At 38.6% G+C, this 19,513-nt stretch overlaps 1 protein-coding gene across 4 annotated transcripts in view; it reads left to right on the top strand.

Annotated features, from left to right (window-relative positions):
* The window catches only part of PLEKHA5 (pleckstrin homology domain containing A5), a 160,328-nt gene that overhangs the window by 116,050 nt on the left and 24,765 nt on the right, over nucleotides 1-19,513 (top strand). For 2 of the 4 annotated variants that reach the window (XM_069003536.1, XM_069003535.1), the window contains exons 11-12: nucleotides 3,509-3,977; nucleotides 9,073-9,156. In XM_069003536.1, coding sequence (XP_068859637.1) covers nucleotides 3,509-3,977; nucleotides 9,073-9,156 — 553 coding nt within the window. Of the gene's footprint in view, nucleotides 1-3,508; nucleotides 3,978-9,072; nucleotides 9,157-11,777; nucleotides 11,898-12,575; nucleotides 12,630-18,893; nucleotides 18,975-19,513 lie in introns of all 4 variants that reach the window. The other 2 variants (XM_069003542.1, XM_069003537.1) reach the window with 2 other exon arrangements.

Genomic DNA, 19,513 nt, shown 5'->3' with positions numbered 1-19,513 from the left:
CAGTTGTGAACAAGTATAAAAACCCTAAAACTGATTTCATTGTGGGAATCAGATAGCGGGAAGTGCGATTAACAATATGTTACTAATTAACAGTATTTTATTCTTGAGTATAGGGAACACTTGTTTGCCTAGATAAGGGTGGTACTGATACCATAAATGCTTTCAAATGCAGTTCTACATAAAAGTAGCAAACTGGAGGAGAATTGGCCTTGAGCTATCTTTTTTGCTTTGCGTGGAAACGGCCTTGAATAGTGATCCAAATTTCTAATGTATATAGTGATGTCTTTTAAATGTGGCTTCATTTAAATTTAAAATTTTATTTTTGCTCAGGCTGCCAATTTCTGGCTGGAGACAGAAATTTAAGTAGGATCAAAGTTGGTGAATGAGAGTAGAAAGAAGCTCTGGTTTATGTTAAAGCTTAAAGTTGGGGTGAGAGGCTCCTAAGGCCGTTTAAGTCCTGTAAAAACCATAACTTGAATTTTTGAAAGAAGTAGCCTTTCCTTAATGGGGAAGAGTTGCTGACTTTCCACAGAGCTGCTTTCCAGTGCATCTGTATTAGTGTATCTGCCTTAGAGAAATTGTGGAAGACCCAACTGAGTATCTCTGGTGTGTCAGACTGAAAAAAAAAATTAGGATGAATGCTAAAATGTTAACAAAGAGGTTCAATGTAATAACTATATGTAATAGAGGAACTCTTAGCTGTCCACAATATAGAATGAAAAAGGTTCACTATACAGCTACAAATTTTTTTAGAGGAACAGGCTGACCCCTCAGTAGTCTGACTGCCCAAAAAAGTAATGAGAGTGATGGCAGTGGAGTTTTTAATTCTTGAAGGTGTTATCTGTTGTTTCCATGGATCTAGACATCTAGTTTGGCAAAAGCCACATGAATAAACTGCTGCCTTAAGGAAGACAAACTTTTTAAAACCAAAAATCAATGTGGTTTAAATGAAAAATAAACACATTCCACTTCAGCATCATTTTATTGAATTTTGCACAAGTCAGTTATGAAAAAAATGTTTTCCACAAAAGTGGTTCCCTTGAGTGGTCTTTCTCAAATGTGAAAAAACACAGAAGGGTTGTTTGGGACTAAGAGATGTTTTTTTGTTGCTGCTAACCCAAGATGTAAGCCTGTCTCTCTGCCTTGCCTATATAAGATTCATCTGAAATAATAAATGCCTGCTATAAAACACCAGGTTTCCACCTTCACTCTGCCACCCTTTCTTGATTCTTAGGTGGAAGGTCTGTATTTGGGGCCAGCTGGTATTTGTGTTCATTAGGATGAAGGACTGTTCTGAGGTTTCAGTACAAGGATATTCATAACGTTGCAGAACTGAGCCCCTAAAGGCTGAGCAGCAAAGTTGCTTTCCCAAATAGTCCAACTTGGACACCAGAACCACTGTTGCTACCCAGGAGTAGTCCTACAGACAACCTCTAAAGGTGTCTGTAAACACATGTGGAAGCCTCTTTTTCATATGGGAGCAATTATAAGGGAGCTATTTATGATGACAGCTGCAGAAATATTTTGCAACCTCAGACCCAGCTGCAGCAGTCTCCCCTTGTGTGCAAGACAGCTGGAAGCTGCAGTTCTGTCTGGAGTTGGGTTTTGGGTTTGACTGGAACAACATTTTTGCAAGTATCAACAATACATTGGTGAAAATCTGTTCTGATTTTATTTATTGAGTTATGTAGAACAAGGCTTAATACTGAGGTGATTGAGCTTTTACAGTGTTCATGGTTTACCAATTGAAGATGGATTATGTTATCTTTCTAAATGTTCTAGAATATAAGTAATTGCATGCAGATTTTAAATTGATGTCTTTACACGGTAAGAACTTCAGGCAGCTTTTTTGCAAGTTCAGGATATTTAAAGGTGCCAACAGGGTTACACTGCCCATTTAATTAATAAAATGTGTGAGGAGCTTCAGTGAGTGAGGTGTGTCTTGCTACTAAATTTATTCATGAAAATGTCAGGCCTCACTGTAGCTGTTATGTACAATTCTCTTCTGAATGGTAGATATAGAGCTCAAAAGTATCTTGTTTATTTGCTTGTAAATATGGAGATGGACAAAATTATTATCATTAATGGTATGTTAACTAAAGAAATTTAGAGCTATTTAAGCAGATTTTGCAACAGAAGACTAGGACTTAGAATCCCTTTTCCCTTTTCATAACTTATTTGCAAGAATGGGAAACTGTCCAATCTACAAAGCGGGGATAATTCTTTATTAATTCTTGAAAAGCTTCAGAAACTGTAGCAGATTTTGTACATAAAGCTCTTTATAGCAGTTTTCATCTTCAAAGTGTTACAGGTGATGGTAAATACTCAGCTTAACTATTTTCAGTGAAAAGTGGGGTTTACCATCATCAATTTCCCTGATAGTTATTCCATAAGGATCTCACATGCCTAATGCTGGTTTACCTTGCCACTCGCTCTACCTCATTTCTTCATTGTTTTTTTTTGTGGCCCTGAAGTTACTCAAAACCATCTTCAGGTTCTGGTGCCTCGTGGTGCAGGGATTTTAGTTCACGTTAGTGTGGGGTGTAGCTGGAAGCTGCTGCCCTCTCATGGCTAAAGCAGGTCCAATTTGAGGCTGCTTTTGTTGTCTCTGAGCAAGCTTCAATATGCCTGATTAGTAGCAAAAGGTTTTAAGAGGTGCTCATTTGCATTTTAGATAAGGGATGAATGAATCAGTGTTTATGACCTAGATTTTGTCCTCTGAAAAAAATGAACAAGTGCTTCATCATACTTAGGTATGCATCGATCCTTGCTATAGGAAATCCTGCATTTCAACTAGTGCTGAAAGTTGCTAAATGACTGTAGAACTCCAAAATTTTAATGGTGCAAAAAATTAAAGAAATAAGCCTGTGAATTCATATCTGAGTTGAAAAGCAATAACGTATTATTATCAAACAAAGACAGATATTGCTCTTTTTTCACTTGAATGGCTGATATGGAATGGCTTGTCCTTGACAATTGCAAAATATAATTTATTTAGACAATTACTGCAGTTTTCCCATGGAATGCTGTTAAAAGAATCTTTTTTGGGTTTTTTTTAAAGTAAACAGTAATTGCTCAAGACTTTCTTAGGGAAACAACAGGATATTTTTTCACTTTCGAAGGAGCGAACATTTCAAATGGAAATATGGAAAACATATGGAAACAGTGTAGAACTTTACAACTGTAAAAACTTTCACCTATCCAGCATATAGACAACTTGCAAGATTTGATCAAAACTTGACACTACTAGACTGGCAAGCTGGTAAAAAGATGAAATATGGATTATATCAGCAAGAGCTAATCAGAGAGAAAAGTTCCACTTTTGGCTGCTGCAGTGCATTGAGTCAGTATCATTGATTCTTGAACTGTTGCCTTGATTTTCTTGTGTTTTTTAAATGGCATTTGAAATATTATAAAAGGTGAGCGTTAGCTGGATAAACCCAACCCATTGTGAACAACTTCATATTGCCATAATATTAATGCTAATAAAAGGAAACTTGTCTTCCAGCATAATCTCCTACCAGACGCTACCAAGGAACATGCCAAGCCATCGAGCTCAGGTGTTGCCCCGGTACCCAGAAGGGTACAGGACACTGCCAAGGAACAGCAAGACACGTCCAGACAGCCTCTGCAGTGTCGCTCCCTCGGTCTATGACAGAGCCATGGGGCCCGTGAGCGCCGAGGACAAGCGGCGCTCGATGCGCGACGACACGATGTGGCAGCTCTACGAGTGGCAGCAGCGCCAGTTCTACAACAAGCAGACCACTCTCAGCAGGCACAGCACCCTGAGTAGCCCAAAAACCATGATGAATATCTCTGATCAGACGATGCATTCGATTCCCACGTCCCCCTCGCACGGGTCCATCGCTGGTTTCCAGGGATACTCCCCACAGCGGACGTACCGATCGGAAGTGTCATCGCCGGTGCAGAGGGGAGATGTAACCATTGATCGCAGGCACAGGACACATCACACGAAGGTAAAAATGCTTCATTTAATTGTTAAAACTCTCATTTACAGGGCTCTTCAGTAGAAAGTATCTGATTACTGTAAAACTCGTGTTGCACTGTAGTATATTATATTTTATTATAACGGAGATTGTTACATCACTGTTTTCATGGAGAAAGGTTTGATTTTAAAAAGTACTGAAAAATCTAAGGGTAGTAAGAATGTATTTTGTTAAAACACTAGCTGATGAAGACATGTCCTGATATTACTGTCCACCATAATCTGTTTCACTAAAAAAAAAAAAAAAAAAAAAAAAAAAAGGAGTCAATAGGCAAATTATTCAGAATAGCTTGTGCATGTACAGAAATCTATCTCCTTTGTAGCTCCAAGAGGACTCAAAATCCCAGGTTTCTTTGCACATGCTGCTTTTTGTTCCTCAGCAACAAGTTCAGCTGCCTTGCGTTCCAGCAGCAAACCAAGTGTATTATTCCTTTTTATGCCTTTGAGTTACTAGGGAGATCACTGAGGACCGGTCTAAAAGCACACAGCCTTAGTGCTTGTCCAGTGTTAACTCTTCTGGTCTTCACCACTGAGAGGGAGACACAAGGAGCTGTAAACTTGGGTGCCATATGTGCCACTCTGATACATCCAGCCTGCTTGTGTTACCGTGGGTTTTAATGGATTGGAAATAATTGAGTAAAAATTACTCCTTCAGTTGGATGTAAAATGCTCCTGAGCATTTTTCCAAACACTTTGTTCTTGGATGTCTTTTTTTTGATGCAGAGAAAAATGAATCTATAACTACATCTTAAAGTAATTTAACCAACTTAGAGTTGATCATCAGGTGTTGTATTTTAAAGTTTTTAGATCCCTTTCACCAAAGGAGTCATTTTGTTTTGATATCCTTTATGGCTCAACTGCTCTGGAAATGAGTAATCGGTGGTCCTCACATATCTGAGAAACATCACTGGGGTCAGGGCTGCAGAGCACATATTACTTGTCCTGTCAGCCATGTTTCTCTTCCTGATGTTTTTTCTCCTCATTAAACACTTTATGTTAGTATTTCATTTAGTATTTAGTATCTTTTATACAAGCCTCCTGTTTCCCTTGAGTTTTTCATGCTATTTGGTTCATATTTCTTTAGTTACACAACCAGCTTTTGCCGTTAACTTAAAAACACCCCTGTCTTTAAGAGGTGGGAAATTAGAAGACTGATTATTTGAAATCAGTGGGACAAATTTAACATTTAAACCCCATCTACACAGAGATCATGGGTTTTTTGATGGCTGTCCGTGGTTGGCTTTCTATTTTTAGGTTCTCAAAATCCTCCTGAAACCCCTCGGTGACAGTGATTTGAAAATGTCACACTGTGTCTCTCCAGAGCTCAGTTCCATCTGTGCCCATTAAGTGCTGTCCCAAGTTAAGAGGTGGGCTGAGCTTTCTTCTCCAGGGCTATGTAGCCTGTATTTGTCATGTACAGTGCTGCACTTCTGCATAGATAGCCATCTAAACAGAAGGTTCCAGAATTTATCCAATATTCTGTAATCCTTCTATCATGAGAAGTTAAAACTTAGTGTAGCTGGCAATATGTCAGTTGTTGTATGCTGGAGTGTTTAACCCACAAGAAGATCGATTTTTGTCACCAATATAATTTTTCTCCATGTACTGCAGGACTGTAATGTTACCATCTCTGGCTGGACTTCTACATTTGCAGAATTCCTATTAACAATTGTTACCTTTTAAGCTTTTACCTTTTTTAAACTTGTTCACAAGTGATGAGTTAGAAAGGATAGGAGAAGGACATAAAACAATTAAAATACTCTTTATTCTGTATAACACAGAACGGAGACTAATGTCCACTTACCTGAGGAATCATGACAATAAACTGTAAAAAATTTTGACAATTTTATGAAGCCATTAGTCCTCCACTCAAACAATTGAGACCCAAGTGCTTTGAACCCATATTCCTGTACAAGTTTTCTGATTGAATCCAGTGACATAGGATTAGACCAAAATTTCCCCTTATAAAGACTGTTCCCTGTCACAGCTGTGCTTGCACATGAAGAAATTTAAAATTTAGAAATGTGATGGGTCATTTCACCGAGAACTGGGGCAGTCTTTGGGCCAGACTCTCTTTGGGTTTGGAGAGCTCTGTAGGAAGAGGAGCCAAGAAAAGTTCTTCCTATCTGTGATCCTTCACAGTGGTTAAGAGTAGATAAAACCTTCACAGTGACCCCAAGAATGGTGTTCTCAATCCATGATCATCCTGTCAGCAGAAAATCAAAGCTGTTTCCTGGGAAAGGGTGACAGCTGATCCTTGCTGGCTTAGGAACCGCCAGGGCTCCTTAATGCCCTTCACCTGCCATAACTTTAACCTTTAGAAGTTCCTGTGTGGCAGAGAGTACTTGACCTCATCATCCCCCCTCTCAGTGTAAAACTACCTTGCAACACACTGTGGACTTTGTTCCAAACAGCTTCAGAGTTAGCTCACCAAACTTCATTTTGGTTTTGTTCAAAATGGCCTTTTTTTCTGTAATGTGCAATTTTCTGTAGGCACTTAGTTGCTGCTTTTCTCTCCATGCTCCTCCTCTGTATGTAGGGAGCTGCATGGGAGGGACACCACACCATTTTTGGGTTGTTTTCTTTTTTCACATTTAAAGTTTGAAGATCTTTCCTGGCTCTCATCCTCAGCTGAACTGTGGTAAAATCAAACGGCAAGAGAATAAGGCTGAACTTGCAGGAGCTACCTCATGTGTTGGAACTGGAAAGATGAACAAGGTTTTTTAGTCATCCAGCAACTTTATAAGAAATGGACACTTAAATACTTTGAACAAAAGGCTGCTGAAAAAAGCTAAAGGCCCCCAGGAGGAGAGAGGGATGCTTCTATGAGAGGTAGTAGAGGTCTCTTCCAGCAGAGAGTCAAGGAGCCTAAGCCATGTGGACATTTATCCAAGCATCCTCCTCAGGCAGCCAAAAGCTGGGCTGTGTGGCCACCCTGCTCAGGGCAAGCTGTATTTTCTGCCTAAGTTAGGTCACTCTGACAGGCAGAGGATACTCAAGCTGACCTGCTTCCCAAGAGAAAAGGATCCAGACAGAAGAGCTGGGTTTTGTTGTGGTTTTTGGTTTTGTTCTGCTGATCCTTTCTCTCCTCAAAGGATAAGGCAGGGGTGGTACTGCAGGACATGGCAAACATGAAACAATTGTGTTCACGTCCACCTGCCCATTTGTATGAATCTCCTTGTGTGTGAGTATTTCAGTTTGAGAAATCAGTGAAGACACAGTTTGAAAATGCAGGAATGAGAACATCGTTAGCAGATGCCAAAACTTCCTTTTTTCTATTTTTTACAGCACATGGTTTTGAATTGAGTGCTTGTATATGTTTAAACGGCATTGCCGACTCCAAAATAGTCACCCTTCAGCTTGAAAGTTTTCTTATTTCTTTTCTTATCAACTAATTTTCTGTCCTGTGTTGTGTCTTTCCTTACTATTCCAAGACCCTCCCTATTATTCTTGAAATAGAAATTACATCTGCAGCCCCAAGAATGCTGCACTCCACCCACAGAATTTACTTTATCTAGCCATCTGCCACTAATCTTTTGAGACTCCAGCAAAACAGAAAAGGACTACCTCCCCAAATTGCTATTGTTCAGATGTCCTTAAATGAACTGCATCATATGAGTTCCCTTTGCAACACTGGTGAAGCAAGTCCTCAATGTTTTTTCTCACAAATCATTGTAGATGTACTTTCCCGAGGTATCTTGCCATGACTGTGGACCTTTTTGTGCTAAACCTGTCTCTTGTTTTCCAGGCTTCCTTTAAAATTTCTATTAAACATTTAATATTTATTAATATTTAATATTTTTCACTGTTCTTAGCCAATGTCTACATTTATTAAATAATAAAGATCCACTCTGGGGAATATTATTGGTTATATTACTTGTGCTTTGGAAATAGAACTGTAGTGGCAGTCTGTTGGTATATCATCAGACATAAATGTGATTTGTGGGTCGACCTGGCTTGTGACTGGGGATGGTGCATCAACTCCACTGCTTAAGAGTGGTTCCCAGAAGTGATCTGAGTCAGGCCCTATGCTGAGTTACAAATCCTCCCCTGCTTCCTCCTTGCTTGGACAGAGTAGTAGTTTTCTTCTGAACTGTATTAGCAGGAAAAGAATTGCTTCCCACACCCCTGGCACTGGCTGAAGTACAAAAATGTGTAGTTTTGTGTGTATAGGGAGGCAGAGGTGGGATGGTCCTCTCTTTTCCCTTTTATGCCTGCTCACTTCTAGGAGGTCATGTATGTGAGGCTGTGCCCACTCATACTCCTGGTTTAGGCAACCCTGTGGTGTAGGCAAAATATAGCCCTGCAAAACCAATGGAAGAACAGACTCAGGATATGCATTCTCTGAAGACCTGGACTGCTGATATGATGAGAACAGGAACTGCCCTGTCCAGCAAACAAAGTTTGATCCAAAATTGAAGACACAGGAAATGTGAGATAGAACTGTGCTTGGCAAGGCCTGAATGTTAGTTCTGAGACCAACGTCTTAAGGATATTTTAAGCTTTGCCTGCAGAACTCAGTTGTGACTTCCAAGGCAGGCAGCAGGCAGAAGTGTGAGCCCAGAAAATGGGCTCAGGTGAAGGGATGGCTAAAAGTGAAAGATGCAGTGTTTGGGTGCCCAAACACACTGCCTGAGGAGTGTCACAGTGTCGTGTCACTTTGAAATGTGATGTGGAAAAGGACAGAAAGACAGAGAGAACAAAGGGCATGAAAGGTGAGGGGGAAAGGGTGGGGAAAGGGAGAGAAGAAAGGGTGGGAAACATGAGGGGGGAAAAGGATGAGAAACATAAGTGAAAAGCTAAAATTGTTGTTTACACAGCCTATCAGTAGGGCAACAACAAAGAGGGAGAACTGTTAATTAAATGAATCATGAAATCTGGGGTATTTCTAAAATTTAGACTACTTGAATGGCCTATGAAGTAGATCAGCAGGGAGCATGACTGGCACAGATCATAGCAAATTTTCATGAGAGTGAAGTTGGCTTGACTTTTTTTTTTAAGCATTTAAAAGTTTTTGAGTCTTTAGAAATAACTGTGGATCATACTGTGCTATTTTTTTTGTACAGCATGTCTTTGTGCCGGACAGAAGGTCGATGCCAGCAGGTCTGAGTTTACAGCCTGTTACTCCTCAGAGTCTCCAAGGCAAAACAGTGAGTTGGATTTTTATCTGGTACATCAGGAGTTTTTTAAAGAATAATCCTTTAAGTATGAAGAAGCAACACTGAAATTTTATTGTATCTAAAGCTTGCTTTAAATGTAGCCTTTATTTAAATTATCAAGGAAAGAAGTACTCTGTGGCTCCACAGAATTCTGAGAATTATCGTGTAGCTGCTGAGTCAAGGTTTTCTTTGGGAAATACAGATTTATTATTTTTTAATCATCGTTGATACATTCTGAAATTCCTGGGAGAGGATAGACTACATCACAGACCACTTATTTCTCCATTAATTATTTAGAAAGTCCTAGAAGTAAAGTTTGGCTTTTTTTGGAAATGTAAGAGATACTAAAACAGCATTTTGTAAAATGATGTTCTTTCTGACACTTTACTGTGGTAGAGCTGAAATTCTCATTGAAGATGTTTCTTCAAAGTGATACTGTTGAATACTGTCCACTTTCCTAATTGAAACACGACTCTCAGTCAAAAAATTGCCCTAAATTTATGTCATTTCTTTTTACCAGTTTTTGTCTCCTTTTTTGTCATCTCTCTGTCCGTCCGAAAATACTGATTGAGAGAGTTATGAATTAAGAAAAAAGATTGGGGTTTTTTTTCCCCTTTTGGAACCATGCTGTGGGCAGTCAGTCCTTCCACTGCCTTGAGCCCTGTTTCATGCACTTCCCAGCACAGATTTCTGGCACCTTCTTTTGTGGGTTGGCCTTTGGCAGCTGAGCCTTCCAGTCATTTCTTGGGGTTCATGGCCCCCTCAGCTCTCCTGGGCTCTGCTCATGGAGCTGGGCTGATCTCCACAGGGACAAGGAGGTCCAAGCTTCTGCCTGTAGAACCCAGAAATCCTGCCCACAGCAGAACGTTGCAGGGGCCAGAGGAGGAAACCTGGAGGTAGCTCTGAGAAAATTTAGTGTTGTGCTTGTTGCAAGAGTCCCAAGACCTGCATCAAATGCACAGTGCTTGCATCAACATGATGCAGGTCTAGAGAGGAGTAGGAGTTCTGTTCTAAGGGCTCCTCTACGGAAAAAAAGTTTGGATTGGAGTGCCATTACATGCTTTATTCCTAATGCACTAAAATTGGGCTTTTTCAGAACATGCCAAAAGGAGTTTTGATCTTGAAAAAGTTCCTTTTGCTTGAAGATGCTACTTCTTGTTCTCATATTCCTAAAAACAAGACTTCTTGTGCTTTGAATTGATGTTACTGTCCAGATTGAAAGCACTGTTTTTGGAGAGAACTCGAAAATGGCTTTCATAGCAGTCTAGATTCTTACTCCTACTCTCTGAAATTAAGTATTTTAAATCCAGGTATTGAAAGAGTACTGTAAGAAGGAAAACTACCTTTAGACAATTTGGGTTTGGCGTTGGTTTTCCCTCAAAAGCAAATGGTTTTGCCAACTGAAGCTGTGTGGAAATCCCTTGCTCCCTCTTGTGGGCTCGTCTGTTCCCTCACAAAAGTGCCAGTGCCATGCTGCTTCTCAGGGATTTTTCCTCTTTATTCTGAGAAACATTTTCAGCATTTTTCATATGTGGTTCTCTGGAGCTCTTTACTTCTTTGCTTTGCAGAAATTCTGTGGCTGTGGGAGAGAGCAAGCAGGGGTTTAGGAGGTTTTTGTCTTTGGGCTTTATTTAACTCACAGGTCTTGTGAGAAAGTCAATATGCTGGATGAATATTTAACCTCTTAAGGCTGACTTCTGGAGAAGTGTAAGAAACAGAAGCAAACAGGAACATAACAAAAATACTTGTGATGTTCAGTGGTTTGTTTTCTTTGAGGTATTGCTAATAGAAATGGTTCCTGGAAATGGTTCAGGTAGAGTTTCCCGAACTGACCTAATCTGATCTGTGTGGAATTACCTGACAAATACCCATTTGAGTTGGACTTTATTTCCATAATACATATAATCTTGAGTCTTAAATGCTATTCTTCATCCCTTCCTAAGGCTGTATTGTACAGCTTAGTCATAAAAGTAAAGCAATAAAATAACTGGCAGCCTCAGACCTGTGGAAGGTGGGATGGAAAATTAGTTTTGTCATGCTTCTGCAGATTTATTTTGTGAAAAGTGATTATTTCTGAGGTAGTTCAGTTAACATGGGTTTGTCATCATTTTTTCCTCTCAATTTTGACACATACATTTGAAGAACTATTTTAAAAACTCCATTTTCTTGAGGGCATGTTTTGATTCTTTCACCAAGCTCAAATGGCTGCCTGTGTACAGGTAATGACATCCAAAGGGCTGGAATTGTCTCCCTCTGACTTAAGTCAATATCATCAATTTGATATCCACATCAGGAAAAGTTTGAGGACTGCACTGACTTCGTCTTGCAAAATCCTCACCTATTTTTGTCCTTAATAACAGAATGTTTCACTTTTATGGCATTTGCTGGTTTGAGTAGTCAAAAGTTAACTTCATTTTCTATTTGGAGGTGTTCATGTGGGGAAAATGTGTTGTATGACTGTCAGAGGCTTTGTAAGGCACTCAGAAGGTGCGCCTTACGTTACTTTAGAAGCAAACTTTTTATAAAGGTGTGCCTTATTTTACTGAAGTGTTGTTTGGGGTACCAATTAACCTTTTCTCTGCTCTTTGGCTTCTCACACTGCACTCCTTCAGCCAGAGGAGCTGACGCTGCTGCTCATAAAGCTGAGACGGCAGCAGGCGGAGCTGAGTAGTATCCGGGAACACACACTAGCACAGCTCATGCAGCTAAAGCTTGAGGCCAGCAGCCCAAAGGTCAGCTACCAAGCAATGTGTGTCATGTTCCATTCTCACTAACTCCTAGTCACTCATTAATCAACGTTTGCTTTGTACTGCTAGTGCGAGATTTTCTGACTCCTATGAGAGTTGAATAGAGTAACATTAATCCTTTGTGTGGGTGCTGTTCTGCTATTAACCCTTTGAGGTTTTACTTTTTGAAATAAGCCAAGTCAAAATTACATAGGAATATTTTAAAATATGTTCTAGTTCATGTTTAAAATTTAAATTGTTGTAATCTGTTGGTGTTACAAACAAAATTAGTTGTGATAGATTAATCTATTGTTTATACAGCCTCCTCTCAGATGCCATCTTATTTGTAATTAATCGATGAAAAGCAGGACGTGTTTAAAACACAGATTTATCAAAGGGTTCATAGTTGCCTGTGTCGTGGACTTTTACATAAGCTTACTGTATTTTATTTGTAAACCAAAATGTAATGTAGTAGTTCATAGTCTGATTTGCAGCAAACTTTCATCACTTCTGTTTCGGGCTCAAAACTTGTTAACAGTTCAACAAAAATAGGCAGTTAAAAGCAGCATTACGTTTCTCCATAAAACAGAAAGATCACTGTCTAATTTACATCTTTTAAAGCTCTTTTCATGCATTCTGCACCTTCTGTCCATTTCCTTTTTCTCTCTGACTGCTGCCTGCTAGAATGAGATTCTTTCACATCACCTTCAAAGGAATGCCATATATTTGGATCACCAGGTGGGATTTGCAATTTACTTGTGCATTTATATTTCTTAATGCTTTTTGCCTGCTCCTATCAAAGCTGGAAATATTTGGGGAGAAGGATTTTCAGTGCTTTTTATGAAGTTGGATGATGCCCACAGCACAGAATATCTTAATCGATCACAAATTTGAGATGTTATGGGGGAAAAAAAATTCTCTAAATTTAAAATGTGTCACAAAACAGTAGCCAATCACCAATTAATTTTTCTGTTCTAAATACGTTCCTAATTTCCTTTTCATAATAACACTAACTGTAGCATTTTACCTTGTTTAACCAGTCTTAATATTATTTCCAAGCTCATATGACACACATGCAATTTATAAAAAAAGGGTACTTCTGAGAATTTCCGTTTTTCAAATTAGGAAGAATTAGGTGTTTCTACAGGACATTAAATGAAAAGGAGGTCAAACATGAAGAAATATTTAAAAGAAATCATAACGTGACTCATTTTCTCATTTTTCTCAGTTCATTCTGAAGGATTTATATAAGAATAAGATTTTGGTTCTTTTTAATTTCTGCCATCTTATGGAGTTCTGTCTTCACGAACATAATTGATTGCCCAGTGAAGAATTGCAATATCACATACCTCTCTTTATAGCCTTGTTGCATGACCAAGTAGGATTTCTGTACAAGTTGTGTTTGAGAAGTTTTGAAGTGGATTTTTTTTTTTTTGCTAGCAGTTGTAAAAGACAGTCATAATTGCTTAGAACTAAAATAAGTAACTGGATGACCATTGGTTAAAAATACAGAAATCACTTTTTGTAATAATCTGCCTTTTAATGAGACTTTTGAGCCTTACACTTAAACCCATTAGAACTTTTATATTCTGCATGTTCCTCTACTGGGGTTTCAGTGAGTTATTAAAAACCCCAGCTCTGCACAGAGACACAGAATACACACTCTCACGTGGGCTTGGTTCACCCAGTGGCTTTATTTTCCTGTTACCTCTTCAAAACTGGGTGGGAATTATGACCAATTCAGTTGGATGGCAGTGCATTTCTAAACATCTCTATATTGTTTTATTTAAGGGGCTGCAGGAGGTCCAAAACTGTAGAACAAACTGCTTGCTACATTAGACCAAAACCATTCATCCAACTCAAATATTTCCAGTCTATAATATTTTGGAATAAGGGAGTGATTCTGGCTTCAGTATTGAAATTCATTGTCAAGAAAGTATAACTGTTGATGTGAAGTGTAAACTGTGTTGTTGTTGCTTGATTAGCCAAGCTTGTGAGTATGATGGACAGGATTAAATGGGGGGAATTGTCTACATACAAGATGCAAAGCGGTAAAAATTATTTTCCTTTTACTTGCACCAAGAAAAATTTAGCAATGGGATGTGGTAAGCATTAATTTAGGAAAGTGTGTAAGTCTGTAGTTGTGCCATACCAGAGATGCAAGGAATCAGAACAACTTAGAAGTCAATATATTATCTTAATCACAAAATCATGGAAGAGCAGATTGGAAAATACTTGTCTCAGTTTCTGATTAGTTTTTCTTTTTTTCTCTTGTTTTATAATACTGTAGGAAATAAATCCCCCTGAGTGTCTTTTTGCTTTGAGTACCACTGCTCCTAGGGGTGGTATCACATTTATAACTTCTTACTACTTTGCCAGATATCAGTTTCCCCTTATGTTGGAAAGCATAAAAAATCAAAATTTGTTTCAGTGTAAATGAGGCCTTTCCTCCTTGTTGCCAGCATCTGTAACCAGTGAGCATAATCACTTACCTTCTCTGATTTTAAATGTCCTATGTACTTAAAGTAGGTATTTCCACTTGTATTTAATCTCTGAAAATAGTGTCAAAACCTGCTTTGCTTGTAGCACATGGTGGGACTCCAGTCCCTTAATCTTCACCTCTCGCCTTCTTGGTCACAAAGAGTTCAGTACTGTACACAATAAATAGTAAGTTTGCTACAAGGTTGCACAGGTGACTTTCCAGGCAGACTAAAATTCATGTGTAGGGAAGGTGACTTACATTCTGTTGCAATAAGCTGGCTGCTGATTAGGTGGTTTTCTTATCAAGAATCAAGAATATTCCATCGCCGTTTGAAATCACGCTTCGTTTTTGTACTGCTGCTTCCTTTGGCGATGCTTAGAAATTCTCGTGTCACACTTCCTGATGGTTTTGTATTATGCTTTCAGAATTTTTGTTGTTGTTGTTGACGTTCAGAGATAGAGGGGGAAAAAAGACTGAAAAGACTTGGCTCACAGATACCTAGCCACATGATTTCTTTGATGTCTTAGGGCCAAGTAAGTGGTTGTCCAGCACCCTTTTCTTTTTAAACCACTCTGCTGGCTCAAGGTTTGTAGAGTTGGGAGAGAGATTCAGGTCCAGTTTAGGAAGGAGTTCTGTATATAGCTAGCAACCCTAGGCACTGATGATTTGTTTGCCAGTGTGTGACACTGAGTACACGTGCCATGTCAAGTCTTCTGCATTATCAAACTTTAAAGAATCACTTATTGTGTGCTGCTGAAGGCAAGCCAGCTGTCTCCTTAATTTATTTGTACCCAGTAGTTACAAAAAGAGTGACCAAAACAGAACATAAGGTTGGCTTTTTCCCCAAGTAAAAACTGGACATGCATTTTCTCCTTTGCAAATAAAGCCATGGCAGAAGGTCCCACTTGAATCAAGAATTTCAGCACACCAGTCTCCTAGTACACTTCTGAACTTTATCTTGATAGTAAAACTTTCCTATGGCTGAAACACCCTTTTCTGTTGAGCTCATGTTATCTGTGTAAAACTCCCTATCCCAGGCTGGTTGGTCACAGTAGAAGCTTTACTAAATTTAGTTCAGTTTAGTCTTTTTTATTTTTTCCATTTTTTTGGAATAGCTATTTGTGTAAATAGCTTAGATGTTTAGGAGTTAAAATAATTCTGCTGGGACTTTAATTTTTAGTTTCTTTGCATTTTCAAAGAGTGCCTAAAAATAAACAGAACTTGAGCAAGAAGTTGTCAAATAAAGGAGTGAAGGTCCCACAGCCAGCATCCTCACTGTCTTGGTGTTTTGCTTCTGTTTTCTCTTCTTCATCTCCTTTTTTCTGAAATGCTGAAAGTGGCTCTGGGAACAAGTAGTAAATTAAGGAAGGCTGAAATAGTACAGGGAAGTTTGGATGGAGTTGACATGGTATCTTATGTTTCAGCCTAAAATTCTATATCCTATGTTAGCACCTTACAGGATACTACTTTTGTTTGTATTTTTCAGGTTATCTGGAAAATGTAAAGTGGCTGACCCAGTCCTTTTTTCTTTCCCTTCCTCAAAGGAAGAAGGAATGCTCAAGGACAGGGACTCTAGGGTGAAACTGAGACAGAATTACTGTAGAAAGAAGACAGGAATGAGGAAGGAGAAGTGCTTCCTCCTTTCTTTCTTGGACAGAGGATTAAAGAGCAGTGGGAAGGTGGGAGAAAAGATCCCATTGCTGTTGCTTTTACCCTCAGGGAGCTTGAGAGAAAATGGATAAAATGGCTAATCTGAGTCTTTTGTCACCCAAAACATACAGTGTCACCTCAGCAGGGAGGTCACCTGTCCTGGTAGGCAGCCACTGTCCCAGCTGATTGCTGCCACCTCACTAGAACAGACTGGAATGTCATCTGTGTGGGGTGTTACCAAACGTGGAATCTAGGAAAAGGGAGGAAGAGAAAAGCTGTTGGTAGCTTGGCTTTCCAGTTTAAAACACAAAATACCCACTCAGAAATAAAGTAGCCGTTCATGTAGTTCACATGTCAAGGAGGTAGGGTCTTTATCTGCTTTTTTACACTGCATCAGTACAAAAAAAGGAAAAATGAAACATCACTTCTGCAGAGAAGGAGTTGTTTACTTGAAGTAGGAAGTGATAAAGCCAAGACCGTTGGATTTTATTTGGGCTTTATTTGTTTGCTGTGTGGCAGTTCAAACCTTGGTTTGCTTATGGAGATATGAATTCCAGTTTTTGTGACTTCTCTAATTAGAGAGAATCTATACTTTTAGTGTTACATGTAGGGTCTAAAACCTGTCCTTTATTGTACAAGAATATTTTTTTTTCTTAAATGAGTGAAAACCAAGGCTTGCCTCTGTTATGAGTAAGCCAGTATTTTTCCTTGAGCTGTTTATTCAATGTTAATAGTGTCCAGCTTCAGTTTGAGAGTAGCCTTATGATAATGGTTGAAGACCACAAAATAGGTATTCTTGTCATCTTTTAGAGCATGGAACCTGCCACTGTATCCCATATTACTCTGATTTATTTGTGCACTGGCTTTAGCCTTTAGAAGGTTTGTGACACAGAGACACTCCCTCAAGATCCTAACTACTCAATACTTAAATGTCAGGGTTTTTTTGGAAACATTGATCCCAAAGGAGAAAAACACTTGTATTTGCTCCAAAGGCTCTTTGATTGGCATTGTTTTACCAATTGCCTGGGTTTTGATCTTTGTTCCATAGGGGCTTAAGGAACTGTGACTTTCCTGGCTATAACTGGCCTTTGTAGACAGGGTTAGATAAGTGTGATTAAGCATTAGTGGTAGTAAAAATATTGGAAGAACTCTTGTAAATCAAAGTTGGAGCTTCTAGAGAACAAAACATAACTTCAAAATGTCTTTTGAGCAAATACACTTTGCTTGTTTTCTAATCTGGATTTAAACAAACTTTGAACAGCTCAACAGAAGTTAATTCTGGTGCTGTCTGTTGTTGGTCAGAAAAGAAAAATTTGAGATATTGTAGAACGGTATTAGCTAGAGGGTATGAAGCTGTTGAAATCCTGATAATAAAAATGCATACAGACCTGATTGCTCCTAATAAAATATTAGAGCCTCAGAGAAATTTTTCTTTGATAAATATATCAGTTGGATGTAGTCTGATTGCTTGGCTTTGGACCTTATTGTTGCTCTTCTTACTGAGATCTCTCTTGGTATCCCCACTCTCTGGAGTGCACCCACTCTCTGGAGAAAATTTTAATGTAGAGGGAGAACAACTTCTTGTATCAGTTCTGGTTTTCTGTTTGTGTACTGGAGGTGATGGAGTAAATGCTAGGGGTTGCTTGTTTAGGGTTTTTTCTGCCTTGAACAAACAGAGCATCGTAAGCTTCTTAAGGTACCTTTTATTGGCTGATTAACTTACCAGCTGATCAGACTTTGCAGTGGATAAAAAACAACAACAACAACAAAAAGGTCCTCTGTCTATAATAAGAACTTTTTTTTTACCATAAGATTAAAAAAATACTGCTCCAAATGTACAAGTTAGGCTTTTCCTAAATAATTTGGGGCAAGAAATACTAGAAGGCATCAAAAACTCATTCTGTTGCATTTCCATCTATGAAAGAAAACCTTGCTGTGCAAATTCATGGAGAGTGCATATATATACACATAAATGCAAAGTGAAAGATCATAAATGCTCCTTCACACACTTCGTAACCATACCTGAAACAGGTATTGCTAAAGTTTCCAACAGGTCCTAAAGTTTCCAACAAAAATAGGAGGAGGATTGTGCATTAAGTGAATTTTCAGTTTCTTTTGGAGAAGAAAACCACCTGTTTTCATAATTTTCCCCTATTATTAGGGAAGTCTCCTTTCTAAAACCAAAATGCCATACTTCTTCCTGTGTTGCACACTTTTCTGAAACCCTAAATGTATGCAATTTGTAATAAAATACCCGATTTTGACATTTGCATGCTTAACAATAAATACTGATCATTATAGAAAATGTCCTGCCAGATCCAAAATAGTTTCACACCTGTGCATGGGGGTGGATAAATGCAACAGGCAATGATTCAAAGTTCCAAAGGATATAAATCAGTGCAGTATATACAGACATTTTGTGATACATGAGCATAAGTCTATTCACAGGCTGGGAAAGCTTACATCTTTTTAATGTACACGGAGTTACTAAATCTGTAATTTAAAAGGTTTTCTGATAAGGGTTTGAGTGTTCCTGCTGCAAAATCCAGTAATCCTTTTTGTTTCAATGTCATGCAAAGCCAGACTTATTTTAAGTGGTTTTATTTTTTAAAAGGGAGAGTGTTGGTGAATAAATATTACATTGGTTTTTGAGCATTTACGTTATTTTTGATATATTTGTTTGATGTTATTAAACTTTTCAGATGTTGATATTACTGAATGATGGAATATATAAAAAGCATGGGTTAAAATGTAATCTACTGCATTATTAGAAAGAATTAAAGTAGAGGCTATATTTTACAGTGTCGTCTTTCAAATCTAGCCATGCTGTAAACTGATGTTTGCTGTATGCTCCTCCTGATTTGAAATAGATGAAAGAGAATGAACCTTTAATCACCATGGTTCACACTATGATTGAGAACTCGGCGCTAAGACCACAACTGTACCAGCAAGTAAGGTCTTGGATAGTGAATGAAATTGCTTTATCATCTGCGAAAATTTTCCTTAGTGACAGTTTTGGTTGTTCCTCAGACTTATTCATAACATTGGTGTTTCTCTTCTTTGCTTTGGAAACCCACAAGTCATCCATGCTTCCTAAAATGCTGCAATATCGTTAGCATGGCTTTCGCTGCGTTTTTGTTGTTTAGTATTAAATGTACACTTTTGAATAACTTTTTTCTGTCTAGACAATTTAATTAGTTGGTGCTTTATGCAGGTGTCCAGTAAATTCATGAAACTTCCAATAAGCTTCCAACATTTGTCTTAGCATGATTCTCTGCAATTAGTGTTCAAAGGTGCTTCTTTCTTTTGACCACTACAAAAGCATGTGAGTGGTGTTTACCTGGTCATTTCTGGCAATTTTGTTTTGTTCTAGGAAGTGGATTTACAAGTTTTTGTTTGCACCTACCAAGCCTTTAGCCACTTGAAGAAAGCAAGGATCAAAATTACTTTGATCTGGGGCCTGTAAATCCAGAAGGCAGTGTCTGTTCAT

The sequence above is a fragment of the Aphelocoma coerulescens genome, chromosome 1A, assembly GCF_041296385.1.
Source record: "Aphelocoma coerulescens isolate FSJ_1873_10779 chromosome 1A, UR_Acoe_1.0, whole genome shotgun sequence".
NCBI classification, from domain to species: Eukaryota; Metazoa; Chordata; class Aves; order Passeriformes; family Corvidae; genus Aphelocoma; species Aphelocoma coerulescens.
This window is presented reverse-complemented; position numbering and strand designations above follow the sequence as displayed.